The sequence below is a fragment of the Heterocephalus glaber genome, unplaced genomic scaffold (assembly GCF_053883595.1).
Source record: "Heterocephalus glaber isolate CG9 unplaced genomic scaffold, H.glaber_assembly_v1.0 deba00001442, whole genome shotgun sequence".
Classification (NCBI taxonomy): Eukaryota; Metazoa; Chordata; class Mammalia; order Rodentia; family Bathyergidae; genus Heterocephalus; species Heterocephalus glaber.
Genome location: NW_028258296.1, coordinates 2,313,771 through 2,332,947, shown reverse-complemented (window position 1 = coordinate 2,332,947; position 19,177 = coordinate 2,313,771). Strand labels below are relative to the sequence as shown.

Below are 19,177 nucleotides of genomic sequence, written 5' to 3'. Positions count from 1 at the left end.
AGACAGCAACGATTCCCACCAACCAGCCAGCCAGCAGGCAGAGGGAGTGCAGGGCTCCTGACATCCGGCCCGTCCTTGTCACCCTTGCTGGAAACACGTATCTCTCTTAAACTTGTGGACTTTCCATTTTAGATGAAAGTCTGAAATTCTTTGGCTTCCCCTTGTGTGGTGACTGATTGCAGCGGCGGAATCTCTTCTCTGGACTCAGCCGCTCAGGGTGCCGCTGGTACCTGGTGAAGGAGGAGGGCAGAGCAGGATCTCATGGACGGCGTTCTCCAGTCAGGCAGTAATTAGGTCCAGTCAGGGTTCACGCCGGTAATTAGGTCTCCTTAATTGGAAGAGTGCTCCTCATATGTGTTGGTTAAAAAGCTGACCTCAAAGGAGTAGAGAACGGAACAGTGGGAGAGGAGGAGAGAAGACAGTTAAAGAGCACAGAGGAGCAGCTGGCAGGAAGCATGACTTGCAATGTTCTGCAGGACAGTGCCCAACTATGGCTGACAACAACGGCTGGAATATTTCAAAATAGCTAGCAGAGAGGATTTTAAATATTCCCCAAACGAAGGAATGATATGTCCCTCAGATGGTAGATATGCTAGTCACCCTGACCTGATCATTACACATTGGACGCAGGTATTGAAATGCCACTCTGTAGCCTGTAAATATGTGTAGTTACTATGTACCAATTAAAAATTTAAAAGAATATTTCGTAGAATTCACCAGTGAAGCTCTCAGGTCCTGGATTTTTTTTTGCTGGGAGACTTTTGATTGTCGACTTAACCTCTTTTTTAAGTCTACCAAGATCTTCCATTTCTTTGTCTTCTTCTTTTTTTCTTTTTTGAGACAGGGTCTCACTATGTACCCCAGCTGGCCTTGAATTTGTGGTGATCCTCCTGCCTCAGCCTTCTGAGTGCTAGGATGACAGGTGTGAGCCACCACGCCTGGCTATTTCTTCCTGAGTCAGCTTAGGTAATTAGTGTGTTTCTAGAAAGTTACCCATTTTATCTAGGTTATCTAATTTGCTGGGTATAATTAATTGTTCATAATGTTCTTTTATAATTCTTTTTATTTCTGTAAGGTCAGTACTAATGTCTTCACTTTCATTCCTAATTTTAGTGGGTTTTTTTTTTTTTTTGAGACAGGGTCTCAGTACATAGCCTGGGCTAGCCTCCAACTCATGGTGATCCTCCTGCCCCAGTCGTCCAATTGCTGGGATGACAGGTGTGTGACACCATACCAGGCATTTCTGATTTTAGTTCTTCATTGTATTTTTCATCTTTCCTTGGACAACAGAGCACTTCATGTATGAAATCACTTGTGTAATAGTGAGTGTTCACTGAGCCTGTAGCCTTCATGCTTAGGGCGTCTAATAGCAGCTCAGTTATTTCGTTACTACCACCCTAAGCAGATATCACTGTCCCCCACACAATGATTGGGAACCGAGGCTCCAGACATCTCAGTGAGTTTCCGGGGGGCAAATTGCTAGGAAGCAACAGAATCAGAATTCCCATGCACTGCTATGCCTAGTTAAGGTTTCTTTTCATTCTCCCAAAACTGTTTATTTTGTTACAGTGTTAAAAAAAATTGCCATCACCAAAAGATAACTACTGTTTCCATACAGTATAACCAAAGTACAAGGGCCAGATGAAATTATAGCCAAAGTTTTGATGACAGCAGCTGCCAAATCACTTAATAGATACCTTCATTCATAACCATCAGGAAAAAGCAAAGGTCTGGCTTCTGACCTATCAGACAGGGCTTCCTGGGAAGCTGCTCTTGTAGCTGGAGCTGTCGAGTCCTCCCATAGCTCTACTGTTTTCTGTTTCCTTCTCAGCTATTCTTTCAAAGCCCATCCACGACCTTCTCTTTTAAGGAGGGACGAACCTTCCTCCTGCTTTCTGGTTCTTCTGTCCTTCTGTCTCATCTGCCCCTCGACCTTTGCCTTGAGCTGCATTTGGGAGCTTTGGTGGCTCTGTCTTCCTGGCTATCACTTGTCTCCTCAATTTGCTGAGCTTGCCGACTTCTCCTCCTTTCTAGAACCTGCTCTTTCTTCGAGACCATGCCTTACATTGCCATCACTTTCTTTTTCCTTTTTTTCTCTTCTATCTTCCATCTCTGAAGCTTTTCTCTTCTTTTCCAGCTGTTTCTGGCGTTCTTTCTGGGCAGGGCAAGGACGGTACGCTGAGGTCGCTGGAGATATTTGGCAGACTGTCGGTGGGGTTTTCCCTTTCCCATTTCCACCCGAGTTGGCAGCAGAGCTGGTTGGGCCTGGGCCTGGGTGGCAGCGGAGGACACGAGCTGTGGCTGTCCTGCTGGCAGCTGAGCGGCGTGGATCTTTGCCGCAGCCCTTCTTCCAGACACTGGGCAGGTGTGCGGGGAAGCGTGAGGTCCATTTTCTGTACCATTAGCGTTGCTAGCGGGAGGCAAAACCTCCTGGTCTCCATGGCTTGTGAGTTCAGAGGTCCAGACTCCATCTCTCTCCCAGAACCCTCCTATCAAACTTTCTTGTCCTCCTTCTGGACACTGAGCTGTGGTAGTTTCCAGACGCATTGTTTTCATTTTCAAAACAATTGTTGTAAACATCATTGTCTTCTAGCACAGGGACTTCTAGGCCCACTGATTTGTCTTTGAGCTCAAATTTTTATCACGCAAGGGTTCTTGGTCTGTAGACGATCCTTGGCTTGTGTAATTTTCTTTGCAATTTATCTCCTTGCCTCCTCCTCCTTGTCTTCTCCAGGTCTTTTTGGCTTTCTGGTTGGGATTCCTGAGACGAGTTCTCCTTGTGAGAATCGATGAAGCGTCCAGAGACTGAGCACTCAGGACAGGAATGAAGGAATCTCTCTCGGTGAGACCTCGGCCCTCGGGGTCTGTTGGGACAGAGGCCATTTGACACGTGCAATTCCTGTTTCATTCGCCCAAATCCTGACTGATAACTCTCTTCCTTCCCAAAGCCGTCTTTCTCCGGCACCATTTTCTTTTTCACTGATGCGCCTCTCGAGGTCCTTTTCAAAGGCATCTTCATATATAGTCTCCTCTTTCTTTTGAACCATATCTTCATTTTCATTCCGATATCTTTATTTTTCATTTGGTAAAGAATAACGCTTTCACGTTTGAGAACTTTGAGAGGGAAAGACTAGGATGAAAGTTCGGAGAGTCCATGCTACCTTCAGAGGGGTTTCCTGACTGTGGTGGAGCCTGGCTGGCCAGGACCTCATGCCAGGGGAGGTCCCTCGGCCCTTGGGCCATGACATCTCCGTAGCACCTGGGGTCAGAGATGCTGGGGCTCACACCCCTCCTCTGTCCAGGCTCTGACCAGGGGCCAGAGGAGACCCCAGCCAGCTGCCAGGGCAACCTCTATGAATTGCTAGAGGGCAGGAGATGCCACCATTCTGCAGGGGAGCCTGCTGGGTATGGCACAGGGGCTTCTTTTAGGCAAGTTTCCCAGTGCACACAGGGCTGTGTCACCCAGCTGTTGTCCTGCGTCACTGTGACTCCTGCAGCCTCGGCAACACACACCTTTGTTTTGAGTCGGTTGGTGGCTGCTCCTTTTGTTTGTTATTATTGTTTTGTTTCTTTTTTGCTGTTATGAGTTGTGCTACTCTTTCGACTCTGTGCTTTTAAAAAATTAATTTATTAATTTCTGTTTTACCTCTCATTTGATAACAATGGGTCTAAAAATGTCATTTGTTTTCATCTACTCATATGTTGTTTAGGATTTACATCATGATGATTCAGACGATAAACACGTTTTTAATTTTCAAAACTAGTCAGGCATGGTGGCATGTGCCTGTAATTCCATTACTTAGGCGGCTGAGGCAGGAGGATCACCAAGCGTTCAAGGCCAATCTGGGCTACATAGTGAGACCCTGTCTTACAAAACCAAAACAAAGAAAAACTAAAATAGATTTATGCCTTCTGAGTCTCCTGACCTCCCCTGGGTCCAAGGAAGCTCTGCAGCACCCACCCAGCCCCCTCCCAAGGCTGTCACTGCCCTGGCTCGGGTGTCACCAGAGCACTGGGCGAGGAGCCAGGAGCTGAGCAGCTGGGGGGAGGGGGGACGCACCCAGGTGCAGGAGGAAGCTGGTCCTGCTGGAGCTGTGGGAGGAAGGGTCTCGTGAGGACAAGGACACAGAGGCCGGGCAGGGCCGTCCCTCTCGGGCTGGAGGGCCTGCGTGCTGGGCACTTTACTGTCGTGGCCCAGAGTGTGTGCAGCAGAAGAGAGAAAGGGCTGCTGAGGGCCTTCTGCCCTCTCCCAGGCTTGGGTCTCCAGGTCGTTCTGTGCAGGAGATGGCGCCCGTCACACCTGCAGTGCTCACTTGCAACCTCGCAGTGGGCTCCTCTCCCCGCCTGGCACAGGCATAGCTGGCCGAAGCCCGTCTCCAGGTCCTCTTGGCCCAGCCCCAGCCAGGCTGGGGTAAGAACAGAAAGTGCCGTCTTCATTCTGGAGATGAGTAGAGAGAATCTCAGAGAGAGGACATCATGTCCTAAGACAGGAAAGTGGCTATGTGCAGAGCTTCAGGACATTCTGCGAACAGAGCAGGTGACACAAACGTGAAACACATGAAAGGGCGTGCGGCGGCCTGGCTCCGAGCTCTCACCACTCCTTGAGCCTATCCCTATTTCAACTCTTCGTTCACTCCCTCACTCATTCAAGAAATACTTGTGTGAGGGCCGGGGATTTAGCTCAGTGGTTCCGCCGCCTGCCTCACAAGCGCAAGGACCTGAGTTCAATCCCCAGTACCAAAAAAAAAAAAATCACAGTCAAGAAATACTTGTGTGTGCTTACTGTGTGCCGAGCACTGTTCTGGATCCACTGTGCAGAGTTCTGTAATACTGGTCATGCCCACAACAGGCTGTGAAGAGCTAACCCCACAGTCGGCTCGTTTACAGGAGTGAGCCTGGCCAAAGCCTACGTGCCGAGGTCAGAGTAACTCGCACCCACATTCCATTCCCACAACTAAAACCTCCTGACTAGAAGCACAAGGTTCTAATTACAACCACAGATTTTGTCTATTCTGTTCTTAATTTGAGAATGCTTTGTCTTGTCCTTTATGAGCTTTGTTTATATTAATTTCCATAGAAACCACACGTTGCCTTTACTCCAATTGATTGCCAATAAAAGTCAGTGCCTGGGACTGGCCAGGACCTTTGTCGGTTGCACTGGCATTGGTCATCCTGGTGCCCCGCTTTCTCTCCTAGTTCTGTCTCTTAGTGAATTTATTTCTCAGGCCTACATCGTATACTGGGCAGGGTACTGGAATCTAACTGCAGGAGTCTTCAGTAATTGGTACCCATCGTGAGGGCTCAAACCACGAGCAATCACCCGCTCAGCGAGGCTACTCAGAATAAAAAGAAAAAAAGAGAATTGACAATGCAATGCAAGTCCCATCAAGATAAGTCCAAATAGGAAGCAAAACCCGGAAAAAGAGGTAAGTGCTTCAGATGTGAGAAAGTGGCTGGGACTAAAACATGGGGTAATTAATTATTTTCAGCCCAAGATGACCCACAGTGGTAAAATAAATGCTGCAAGAAATAGTTCAATAACTGAGTGTGGGGATGCATGCCTGTAATCCTAGCACTTGGGAGGCTGAGGCAGGAGGGTCACCGGAGGTGGAGGTCAGCCTGGGCTACATAGTGAATCAGGGGCAGCCTGAACTACAAAGTGAGACCCTGTCTCAAAAAAACTAAAAAAAAAAAAAAAAGTTAAATATACAAACTCACTTTTGGCCCAAGCTGGCCTGCAGTGTTGGAATAAATGCTGCAAAAGATAGTTAAATACAATCATCGTTTTTCACAAACAAGGACTTTAGAGATGGAACTTAGGGAGCGTGTCAAAAATAACATCCAGACAGCTCAACCAAGAAGAAAATGTATCTCCCTTGAGACTTTAACTGAGACCCTGACAACCTGAAGCCTTGTATGCTCTGTTTTGTGGCTCGAACCGAGCCTGGCAGCCACTCAAGCTTCTGCTCTGCAGCAATCAGCTATTGGTGAGAACTGTTTAGTTTTGGTTTTAGAATAACTGCTCGCCAAATACGCTGTCTTTCACACTTGACTTGCCGCTCAGAAAATGTGACATTGTTACAGGCAAAGCCCAGTGCTTCCTCGCTGGAGGAGATCGAGCTGCCTCCCCTTCTGCTTGAGCTGCTAAGATCACAGGTGCGGAGGAGGCGGGGCAAAAGCATGAGAACTGCTTGGCTTTAGTGCACCAGGAAGTGCAGATGGGGTGACATGGTCAAACTCAAAAAAAAGTTTAAAAAATCAAAACTTACTCTCAGATTGGAAAGAGCCATAAAGAGAAAATAAGTAAATAGATTGGCAACAGCTAGGAAAGCTCTGAAAAGCATAAAGCAAAATTGTGAGAGAAAACACTCCTGAATTTAGGAGCCCCAAGGGCAGCGCTGTGTTATCAGCCTGATGCTGCTGCAAAGGTCTGGAATCCAAAACAAAGCCAGAGAAACTGCAACTGTGCTCTACAAGACATAAAGAGATTTTACAAGAGAAATCAAGTTACAAATTTTAGCTAATTGATAAATGTATCTTGTTTCAGCTTGAGTTGATGTGTTATTGATGTGCTTAAAACATTTCTTGTGCATTGCAAATTCTTGAATTGTAATTATAAGGTTAACTTGGTCGTTTCTGTACTTTGGGGGGTTTTTTTGGTACAGGGAATCAAACTCAGGACCTTGTGCTTGTGAGGCAGGCGGCGGCACCACTGAGCTAAATCCCTGGTCCCTGTACTTTGTGTTTAAATGAAGAAATCAATGTTAGTACTGTTCTATTGGCAGCTAGTCAAATTTTAAAATGTAACAATCTGAGTACAGAAAAAAACAGACACTTTAAAATTTTAATAGCTGAAGACAAGTTTGTTATAGAAGGTTTATAGTAAGTGAGATGGAGGAAAATATTAAGAAGGCTGTAAGTAAAAGAAATATACTTTCGATATGACAAGATTTTGTATGTTTGTCTTGTTAGAAGGATAAAGAGATACATAACAAGAGTAGAACTGGCCTAGGTACATCAAGAAGGTGTGTGGAAGTGATTTATCAAGGAAATATGTATGTTTGCTTGTTGGTTTCAAGTTTTTTTAATAAAAGGTTTACATTTACAGGCATAAAGAGCTTTCATTCCTTCTGATTCTAATTCTACAAGAGACCTCTGTTAATTGACTTACAAAAAGTTTTGACTGGTCTTATTTACAATTATGAACCTAAAAATTAAAAAAACATATTATAATTCAATTAGGGTTAATATTTTTGAGTGCACTTTAGTTTTTTTTTTTTTTTCTTTTTTGGTACCAGAGATTGAACTTGGGATCTTGTGCTTTCGAGGCAGGCATGGTGCCACTGAGCTAAATCTCTGGCTCTGGCACTCTAGTTTTATAAATTGTCTTATATGTTTGTTTGTCTGTCTGTCCAATCACATATCTATTTTGTTTGAGCTCAACAAGTTTTTCCTTTAAAAAATTTAAAAATGATATTTGCCTGTAATTTAAATTGGCTTATAGATAAAGGTTATTAAAGTTAAAGGCATGCATTTCCCCCCCAGGTTTCTAGCAGATCAAAATGATGTAATGCATACTGTTGTCTAAATATAATCACTCCAAAATTTTAATTAGTTACAAATTATGTATTAATTTTTACAATCTGGTTTTTATAGGTCATTAAATAAGATTTGTTAAGGTATTAAATGGAGACCCTTAGATTTGGAGAGGGTGCTAAATGGGTCTCCCTTTGGTGAACAAAGGAGCAGCTGCATGGAAATATTTTCCAGCCTTTGCTCACTAGCAAACCTCAACAGTTTTCATAGTCTTACAACAGACTGACCTGATAGTTTTCATAGCAGTATGAGACTTACATCAATGAATATTACTTAAATATGTTATTATAATATCTTTACATTGGTTATCATCAAAGGGTTAAGTTTTAAATATGTTATTGTGATATGCTTACATTGGTCATTTTCAAAAGATTAAATTCTCTGTGGAAAAATCAAGGTTTTATTAAAAGATGCTTTTGGTACCAAACTAAATTAAAGGGCATAAGGTTTCATATAATTGTGATAATTATTACTGTTTTGTTTTGTTTTGTTTTTTGGTACAGGGGATTGAACTCGGGACCTTGCACTTGCGAGGTAGGCAGTGGAACCACTGAGCTAAATCCCTGGCCCTGATAATTTTTATTGTTAATTTTCTAGTGTACTAAATATACTCATGCTTTCTGACTGTACAGGTTTTCTAATATGCTGTTTATGGTAATAAACACCTTCTGATCCAAGTACCTATGATAACAAATACATTTATAGGCTGATATATTTTCTTTAGATGACATCCAATCAAAAGATAATTTGGGTAAGAGTTTTTGTGTTTTTTTGGAGGGATAAGTGTGTTTAACTGTGGCTATTTTATACTAAGATGGACATTTAAGTGTGTTACAAAGATAATGTCATCATGATTGTCATGCTAAAATATTATGTGTGGCTCTTGAGTTGAAGTTTTTTTCAGTTAACATTTTACAGGAGTTCAATTACTAAAACAACTATGATTGGTAATAATAACGGTCCTCTATATTTTATATTTCAAAGTGCTTGATATCCAGATAAAATTGTAATAATTAAATTCACTACTCCCATTGCAATGCTAATGTTATTGATCTTCTCTTCTGGGTGTTCAACAACTAAAGTTTAAAGATCAAAACTAGAAAGGTAACTGGGCTAAAAAACCAGCCAATATTTTGACCCTGGCCCTTCAAGGTCTACAAACATTCCAGGACACGAGAGAATCTTTGCTACAAGATCCTACAACTTTGTTAAATCACCCAACCTCCTGAGCAGGGAGACTGCAGGACACCAAAAAAAGATAAGAATCTACAAATATAAAGTGTGTCAAAGGAGTGTCACGTGAAGGGAAAAATCTCCCACGCTTTCACAGAAAGCAACATGGTCAAGCAAGGCTGTGACACATCCTAATGGCTGACACTGACAGGATGACTTGAACCACAGGGTTCACGTCATGCCTGTGGAGACTTAATTGACCTTGCTAGACAGGAAGAGGTTAATTCTTATTAATATAGGTCTCACCTTAACTTGGACTTGAACACCCAGTAGAAAAGTATAACCCAAAGATATATAAAGTCAAGACCATAGTAATAAAGCTGGGTATCAGGGGCTCCAATTGCTGACCCCTTGTGGCAGTTTCCAACTACACTGGTGACTCTCCCCTCCTATGGTAAAATTTATAGACCTCAACAAGAGTTTTTAAATTTTTAGTTAAATTTTTTAAAAAAATATTAAATTTTCAATATTTTTACAGCTAAAATTAAAAGAAAAATTATGCCAAAATATCAGACCAATGGGTGGTCCAAGTGCAGTGGTGTTTACAGGTAACTGATCTCAACCAGTTCCAGATAAGCTCAATTAGTGAGAGGGTCTAAGAGCCAACAGGTTACAGTCACGATTTTAGTCCTTTAAAAACTGTTTCTAAACATGGCTCTTTCCCCATCCTGCCTTTTTATTTTAGTACTTATACTTTGATTATACATGCTTCAATTTCTTAAAAAAATTATTTATTCTTGCTATAGGCTGCCAAACTCCCAGTGATCATATAGATAAAATCAATGACAAATGTGCTAGATTTTTTTAAATGAAAATCCACCAGATTGACTTTATAGAGTTTATAATTGCCAAATTATAACATGATTTTTATTTAAGACCTATTAAATTAGCCCGCTGAAGAGAGCCCCTAACTGCAGTCTTCCCTACATTGACCCTTCTCAGCTTGAAGCAGTTGGATTGAAACTATGCTGTTCCTCCCCTACCCACAGTTGGAGATGCTCTTTATAGAGGAAATTATTATAGACAGCTAAGTCAGTTAAACATATTATAAGTCCTTATAATCCACAAGCCATTGTTGGGTGTGCTCGGCTTTCCCTAAAAATACAATTACATAAACAAAAAAGGAGATAAAGCTACCTTCACAAGCTCAGTTACATATTGTTACTTTCATTTAAAATTTGAAAAATCTACTTATAGAAGTTAAATATACTCCTTTGAAACTCCATTGATATAAAGATAGATCTACAGACATGTCCTAGACACTAGTGTTGTCAAAGTATGTCCTAATTAAAAGTAAATGGCTCTTATGTTTCAAAGTTTAATGGACAGATGAAGAGTAGGCATATCTGCCCTTGTTCCCCACCTTAGGGAGAAAGCATTGTATCTTCTCCATTCATACAAGGCATTTTTGCTGGAAGTATGGAGTACATGTCCTATCCATTGAGAAGGTTCTATTCTACTTCTAGTCTCCTGATAGCTTTTACCATGAACAGCTGCAGCGTTTAGTCCAATACTTTTTCTCCAACTAGTGACAGGATCATATGGCTTTTTCCTTTCCTCTGTTAAAATGATCACTTTTGGGAGTGGATCTTCCAATGCTGAACCAACACTGCCATCCCTATAACAAAACCACTTTCTACATCCTGCCCAATCTGACTTCTAATAGTTTGTTTTGTTAAGCAAATTTTTATCTATGTTCATACTTTTTTCTTCTATTATCTTTATCCAGTTTTAGTATTAGCACAATGCTGATTTCCTAAAATGAGGGGAGAAGTGTTCCTTCTTTTTTCTGCTTTGTTTGATATAATTTATCAGTTAAAATGTATATGAGCCTGTTGTCATATAGGTAGGTTTTCAAGCTAGGAATACACTTGCTTTAATAGGTGCTATTCAAATTTTATATTTCCTCCAGAGTCAGTTTCATTAATTTGTCTTCCAAGGTACTTTTTAGAAGTTGTCAAATTTATTTCAGAAAAGATTTTTGTAATATGCTTTCTATATCCTTTTAAATTCTGTAAAATCTGTGGTAATGTCTCCTAGATCTTAATATTGTAATTTTAAAAATGTATATTTGATATTGTGTAATAGGAAGAAAAGGTCTAAAGGAGCAGGGGAATTGGGAGGGGTAGGGGAAAGGAAAGAAGGGAAAAGAAAAAATATGAGAAAAGGAAAAAAATGGAAACAAAGTCTCTGTAAATAGGGAAGGGTGGAAGGGGTGAAGGGAGGGCAGGGGAAGGGGAAAAAAATAAGAACCAAGATACTTATGTAATGGTACAAGATCCCAATGATGAATGTGACTGTATTTTATACCTAAAATGGACCAATAAACTTAATGGGGAAAAAAAGTAAATGGCTCAATACAATTAATAACATAGGGGCACGGTATGCTTATTTTTCAGCAGAAAATAAAAAGATCCTGTGGCCATCATCCCAGAACGCACCACCATGGACCAAGGTGATGGATTGCAGCACAATGTGACCCCTGCTGAGAGCCATGCAAAGGCTGCATCTGAGCCGCTCCCCTCACCTGAGACAGTCCTGGGACCTGCAAAGATCACCAGACCTGATGCAGCTGCCGTTTTCAAACAGAGAAGGGGGAGATGCAGAGGACTGTAATACTGATTATGCCCAAGGCAGGCTGTGAGAGCTAACCCCACAAGTGGCTTGTTCTGCGAAGTGAGTCCAGCTGAAGCCTATGTGCTGAGGTCGGAGTAACTCGCACCCACATTCCATTCCCACAACTAAAACCTTCAGACTAGAAGGTCAGTGTTACACTTGATCTTAGCCAAAAGGCGGAGAAGCGATAGAAGGTCAGTGTTCTAATTACAATCATATATTTTATCTATTCTGTTCCTAACTTGAGAATGCTTTGTCTTGTCCTTCATGAGCCTTGTTTACCTGAATTTCCATAGAAACCGCACATAGCTCGCCTTTACCCCAACTGATGGCCAGTAAGTCAGTGCCTGGGCCTGGCCAGCGCCTTTGTCGGCTGCACCAGCATTGGTCGCCCTGGCCCCGCTTTCTCTCCTAGTTCTGTCTCAGTGTGTTTATTTCTCAGGCCTGCGTCGTATGCTGGGCAGGGAACTGGAACAGTAGTGGACACACCCATGAGTAAGAGCAGAAATCCCTGTCCACCGAGGGTTTATGTTAGGGTTTACTGAGACGAATTTCCTGCTGATTGGCTTTTTCCATTACCAGTCCTAGTGGAGATAGGCAGAAGTGTCACATCTGCCGCCTACTTTGAGAATTGTACTGGCGGGATTTGTGGAAGAACTGGAAATGTGAGAAAAAGAAAAGTCACAGCTGGAAGAAAGGTGTTGCCACTTCCTGTGATGAGGGGAAGAGGGGAGTGTGCTCCCAGCGATGGCGTGGGGCCCACTAGGGCCAGTTAGGCCTGCACGCTGGGCGTCCAGTGTGAAATGCCTGTTGGGAACTCAAGCTGAGATACTGGGCAGGCATTGGGGTGAGAACTGGGGGTTCTGGGTAGGAGTCCTCGTGGTGGGCACAGGTGCTCTGAGAGACAGAGCCGAACAGGACTCTGCAGAGGGATGCCAGTTAGTGACACGGCAGGTCTCAGGCCGCACCTTGGGACACCCGCTGGCGGGCAGGGAGCTGAGGATCCTGCAAAGACAGAAGACGCGTCAGCGTGGTTGAGCCAGGTCAGCGTCATGTGGCGTAGGAAGCAGGGCTGGATTCTCGTCCAGCGCTGCTAAGACGCTGAAAGGCCAGGCCTCAGAGCTGGCTGTTGGTTCTGGCCCTGTGAACATCTGCAGCAGTCCTTCCAAAATCCATGCCAGTGGAGAGGTGGGGAGGGAGCCTGTTTGGAGCAGATTTAGGACAGAACAGAAGGAAGGAAGGGGAGGGAGGATGGACAACTCTCCCCAAGGAAATTTCCCGAGGGCCCAGAGAAACAGAGCATTGATTATACTGCGAGGGATCTGCTGTCAACAGAGGCTTAAAAAGCAAAACAGCTTTTTACCTGAAAAAATCTCAAATCCATACAAAAGCTGAAATAAACCCCACTACAATGTATGCTCACGTCCTTCGCCTGGAGTCGCCAGTTTAGATATTTTGCCATGTCTGCTCTCTCTCTTCAAGTGGCTTGCTGAACTTTGAAAGGAAATTACAGATGTCATGGTATTTTACCCATAAACATTTCACTTTGTATATCCCAAGAATAAAAATATTCTACCTAGCCACAATATCACTATCATGTCCTGGAAGATTAATAATAACCCTACCTCACCCGATATCCAGTCCTATTCACCTTCACTCAATTGTCTCAAAAGAGCTTTGGCTTTTCCTTTTTGGTTTTCCAAGACAGGGTCTCGCTATGTAGTCCAGGCTGGCCTGGAACTCATGGCCACCCTCCTGCCTCAGCCTCCTGAGGGCTGGGACTACAGTTGTGCGGCACCATGTCTGGCCTCTGATCTTTGATATATTTTCACTTCAAACACCTTTTTTTCTTTTGGTACTGGGGATTGAACTCAGAGCCTTGCGCTTTCAAGGCAGGCGGTGGAACCACTGAGCTAAATCCCTGGCCCCTTTGATATATTTTTAATTCCAGGAGGCAAAGTTCATACATTAGATAGTGTTATGTCTCTCTAGTATTTATGAACACAGGAAGGTTCTCTTGCCTTCCCTGGCCAGTGACTTCCTATTTTGAAAAGCTTGGGACAACTGTCCTATAGCACATCTGACATTCTGGCTTTTTCAAATTGTTCATGATGTTATTTAACTTGTTTATTTTTTACCTATAAAGGCTAAAAACTGGAAATTAACTCTAGGGGCTGAATTAGATTTGGGTTAAATTTTCTTACCTAGTTAAGAATTTCTGGCCTAGGCTGGAGTAGCACCTGCCTTGTATATGCAAGGCCCAGGGCTCCTCCCCAGCAAGGGGAGAAGAGATATCCTTCCAGCTTTACCAGGTACTTCCTATTATAGACGCCCCACCGGGAAGCAGAGTGTAGGTAACTCATTTGCTCGGGGCTCCAGCCTTCCCTCTCCTGCCTGGGTCGGCCCTGTGGGGTTGAGACGCCAAGGTCAAGGAGAGGGGAAGCCCTGTCTGCGGTCGTCTTCCGTCCCTGCCGATCTCGGCCGCCCCCGTCAGCCCCGTGTCTGTGGTCACGCATGGGTTCCAGCTGGAACTGTGGGAGCCTTTGCTCGGGACCCTCCCTGTCCTTCTTGCAGCCACGTCTGGGGCCAAGGAGATGGGAGGACAGGAAGCATGGGGAGGGCGGGGCTCGGGGGACAGGGAGAGAGGAGAACGGCCCTGGGTCTCCAGCGAGTTCCTGCCAAGCTGTGCCAGCTGTTTCCAGCCCAGGTTCAGGACTTCGCTTTCTGAGCCTCATTTCCTTTCTAGACTTCACCAGGAAGCGCAGTGCAGATGCTTCCCAGAGTCCCCCAAGCTCCCGCGGTCCCTGCTGTCACCGCGCCTGGGCTGAGCCCCAAAACAGGCATGGGGAAGGCTCGCGTGGGGACCCACGGCAGCGGCCAGGTCCTTGCTTGGTTTTAATTCTCAAGTCTTCCAGCTTGCGGTAAGCCGTGCATCCGCCAGCGTCACAGTGGAGATAACAGCTCCTCCTTCTCAGTTCTACTGCCAGACACCGACCACGCTCTGGGGACGCCATCTTTGGAGAGAAACCTTTGCTTTGTGTTAAAAAACGAACGACCATTCCAACAAAGCAGAACATTGTAGGCTTTTGTGATTGTCACTTCTGCCAGGGATTGAAAAGATTTTGTTTTCCAAACAAAGACTTTAACTTAGCTCTGTTTTCTAGATTTTTACCTTCCCTTGAGTATATGAGCTTTAGCATCAAGGTCTTGCTTCAGTAACAAAAGAATAAAGAAATTCTCAAAAACAAAAATAATCATTGAGTTCTATTTAAATGTTATTCTTCTGCACATCAATTATTAAAACACTTTTTCCCATAATTATTCTCTGCTGTTGCTGCATTAATCAGAATGTTGGAATATCTACTTTTAAAGACCAAAAGGAGCATTTCAGAATATCCTAGGAAGTGAATGCCAGGATGGGGAAGGTCAGCTCCAGAAGGGATGCAGCCAGAGCCGGATGTGGGCAGGGCGTGCCTGGCGTCCATGCATCACTGAAGCTCCACGGCCACAGGCGAGCAGGCCACAGCTCAGCGGAAGTGGACGGGTTCCCTGGAAGTCACACAGTATCTGGCCCTTTTAAGGCAGAGAAAGCAGCGCCAGCCCAGCTGTCTGATTTTCTGAGCCCAGTTTGGTCACTGCCGTTGGGTTCTGCTGACCCTGGTCATTGGTCCCCAAGTGGGACGTGTGCCATCCTATTTATACACTTTAGTGAGAAGAAGTAACTTCTGGGCATAAATTCACTTGGCAATATTCTGTTAAATAGCAGGAATGTCAGAGTTCAGCGACTTGTTTCAGAAAATGTCCTGCAAAGTAACAATTTGGTTTCAAGTGTAGGTAGAATTTCTGTGTCACTCCTCCTCCGCCATAAGCACTGGCTTCACCCACACAGTCACAGCTGTGCGTGGTGCTGCGGTATATTCTGCTTCCGCAGGAGTGTGTCTCTCTCATGAGATGCACTTACGCGGATGCCCTGAAGTGTGGGACCTGGGAGGACCCTGGAAGAGTCAGCAGCAGAGCTGAGGATGGCCGCCGAGGCGCGAGGTCGCCTCTTCTCGAGTGTTCGCCAGCATTCTGTCCTGCGGCAGCTTTGGTTCTGAGGCACCGACTGATTCCAGGGCCCGGCCTTTCACCGCAGAAGCATTCGGAAGGCTCCCTGGCTGAAAGTGGCCGGATTCTCAGGGTGCTTCAGGTGGCCAGGACTCGTGGGCCCAGAAGGACACAGGTGTGAGTGATGGCTTTGCCCTCATGTGTGCAGCCCAGCGCGTTTGCAGGCGCTCGGGGAGAGAATTCTTCCTTCCTTCCTTCGTGATGCACAGCTATGGGCCTGTCGATTCCTGGAATGTCCCGGTTTGCTTGGACACCCACTGCCCACTCTGGGAAGGGCGGCTCCTCTACACAAGGCCGTCTTGACCCCGGGGGACACCTTACTGTTGTCACTGCTCCTGAATGGCACTGTGGGCTCTGCGAGCTCCCAGGCTGAGATCATGATGCATCCCCATCTCCTCAAGGTCCCCTTGATGAATGCTCAGGACCAGAGCCATCTTAGGTCACCGAGTTTCCGGCAGTGAAGAGCGAATCCCCTGCAGAGTGGCTGCCCCATCAGACGGACAGCCCCGGACCTGGCCAGGGCCTCAGAGATGGGGTTTCGATAGTGAGCTCAAAGGCTAGGGGGACTCCGGTCACATCCACAGCGCCTTGCTGTCCTTGCGGTCTTTCGAGCTTCTAAGTATTAGTTTTAGACCTGTACAATGGGGATTTCTCACTCACGGTTCCCGAAGAAGGAAGCTGTAGGCCTCACCTGCCAGGAAAGCTCACCCGACTGAACCCTTGCTTCTGACTCAGTGGACACAGTGTCAGTAACAGTCACAGGTTTCCCTGCAGAAATACTGTTTGGATGGGGCGCTGCCCCAGGACCCTAAGGGGTTGCATGCTCACCATGTTCTGTACTAACTCTCTGAAAAGTTCTGGATGCCAAAACATAGTTTGATCCCTGTTGGTCAGCAAAGAGCTGCTGGGCCTCTGCTGCCCATTTGCAAGGTGGAGAATGGCCCTTAAAACAAGTTAATGTTGTCTCTCCTTTTTTCTTTTTTGGGGTACTGATGCTTGAACCCAGGCCTTCCCCCTGAGGTACACCTCCAGCCCCCACACCCCATTTAAAAATTCTGAGACAGAGTCCCACTAAGTTACTGAGTTGCCCAAGCTAGGTTTGAATTTGCAATCCTTCTGCGTCAGCCTCTTAGAGTTCTGGGATTATAGGCCTGTAGTCACCATGCTGGCCAGCACTTACATTTTAAATTAACCACTTCAGGCTTTGTGAAGTTTAAGTTTCTTTAAACATTTTTCTATGTATTATATCTATAGGAGTCGTGCTACTGTTTTTCTTATTCTCTAAAGGAAATGATTTCCCCGTGAAGGTAGACTTTGAACAATCTTTAAAAATGAAAGGATATTCATGATTGGACTTTTGTTATTGACTTGAAGAGCCCTCGGGATGTATCAGCTTGTATTGACTTGTGATTTCACTCCGTCTCAGAGGTGCATTGGGCAGTTTCTTGTGAGCTCTGATGCTATGGTCAACACCCTGCACCGGCCTGTGGTCTCACTGACGATTGCTGCGTGGAAACCAGTGAGCTGTTTTTGTTCTTTCAGTCGGTCCATTCATTCAATCAACAAGGAATTATGGAGCAGGCAGTGTTCAAGGCAAGGAGGATATAGTGATTACCAAGGCCAGCAGGGTCCCCGGCTCCATGGGGCCCTCCAGTCCATCAAGAAGTGGGTGAGTCAACTCCATGCTCTCTGGGGATGGTGAATTCCAGAAAGGAAGGCACAGCCGATGTGATAGAGACGGGCAGCAGGGCTGGTGAGGAGGTGACATTAGGACTCAGGCACAGACCTGACCGACTGAGTCTGACCCCTTTTCCAGGGGGCCCATGCCCCTGCTGTCTTGTGGCTCTGCTGTTCCGAGTGCCACCCGCCTGGTACAGGATGTCAGCCACGGCGCTAGCTTGCTCCTTGAAGGAAAGGGAACAACAGAGAGCGGAAGACTTCGTTTTCCTCCCTCCTACGGGCCAGGGCACAGTCACAGGGCATGGAGCTTCCTGTGGAAGGCAGTAGCTTTCACTGGGTCACCAAGTACTCTGTGAGCATTCTCTATAACTGTGGCAGGAAGGGAGCCTGGACTCGACCAACTCTGCTGCAGACCAGATAATGAAACGAAGTCCGGAAAGAACATTGTGGAAGGCGAAATGTAAGCAGAAAGCAGAGAGCCCCAGACCCGGGAGAGGCGGGTTTCCATAGAGATGCCGCGTGAGCCTCAGTCCTGTTCAACACTCTGCACTGAATTTTATATAATTGGCCCTAAACTGGACGAGCCTCACAGCCTTCCAAATGGATGAGTGTCTCAGGGCAGGTGAATCTCAAAACTGATGTGGAACCAAAAAACAAAACAAAATTCAACTCGTAGCAGTCACATATTGCGTGATTCCATTTATGTGAGATGTGTTTGTGTAGCACTTGACAGCACTGATATAAACATTCTTAAGTAGAGAAGAGAAGCCCGCTAGCTGCTGACCAATATCTGGCCTTCCCATGCACATGAGCAGAGCTCTCCGTTTGTCACCCTGAGAATCCACCCAGGGAAAACTCCATTCTGTCTGCTTCTCCTGCAAATGTGGATTATGACAAGGCTCTGAAAACAAGGGTGAATGGGCATTGTTGGGCAGGGTTCCCAGGAAAGACTCTTAAAAAGGAGGAAGGAAACCAGGCATGGTGGTGCAGCCTGTGATGCCAGCACCCAGGGAGCCCAGGGCAGGAGGATCAAAAGTTCAAGCCCAGCCTGGACAACATAGTTACTTAGCAAGAGCTTGTCTCAAAAATTTAAAAAATTATAAAAAGGGCCTGAGATGAAGTTCACTGTGAAGGGCCTGGGTTCAATCCTCACTATGAAAGAAAGAAAGAAAAAAAAAAAAGAAAAGAAAAGAAAGAAAAGAAAGAAAGAAAGAAAGATTTAGTGACATTAGTGGCATGCACTCTTGCCATTGGCTCTCTCTGCTTTCTCTCGCATGGAAGTGAGTCAGGATGACTGGAGCTAAAGCAGCCATCTTGCGACCATTAGGGAAGAATCCCAAGTAATTCAGCCTTGATCTTCAACACACCAAATCACCCTGATTGCCTCAAGTGCCTACCCCAAGTCTACTACTAGTTATGTGAAAAAGATCAACTCTCATCTCTCTATAAACCACTGTTCTCTGGGTTTTTCTGTTACACATAGCTAACTCAATCCTATCTGATATATGGATGAGACAACAATAAAAGTAAAATCTCATCCATAGAAATGAAATTCACTAAGTTCGGGGCAACTGTTATTTCTGAGCTCAAGTGCGTGGGGACAGACAGGCCCGCAGATCGTTTACCACGTGCGTCCCCACCCGTCACATGGTCTCTCTTAAATGAGAAACCCGAGGCACAAACGAAAGACAGATACCGGAAGCGGGCAGAGAGGGCTTTCTCTGATGGGAGGGATGGAGGGACGCAGGCAGGGGAGGGGAGGGGAGGGAGGGGAGGAAGCCGTACGGGAAGGGGGACTGCCGTGGTCGCGCGCCAGCTCCACGGGACGTGGCGGGGAGGGCCGTAAGCACTGTGACCGCAAACGCAGGAAAAGCGGGCGGGCGGGCGGGCAGGGCCAGCGCAGGCCTCGCTGCCAGAGGGGCGGCGCCGGCCCGTGGCGGCCCGT

General features: G+C 45.5%; 1 protein-coding gene across 1 annotated transcript; it reads right to left on the bottom strand.

Annotated features, from left to right (window-relative positions):
* Positions 1–1,893: 1,893 nt before the first annotated feature.
* LOC101720373 (uncharacterized) lies at positions 1,894–3,061 on the bottom strand. The gene is given in 4 exon segments (XM_087212772.1): positions 1,894–2,347; positions 2,646–2,728; positions 2,731–2,773; positions 2,817–3,061. Coding segments are annotated over 4 exon segments (708 nt in total). The 5' UTR covers positions 3,048–3,061; the 3' UTR covers positions 1,894–1,996.
* Between the last annotated feature and the right edge of the window lie 16,116 nt (positions 3,062–19,177).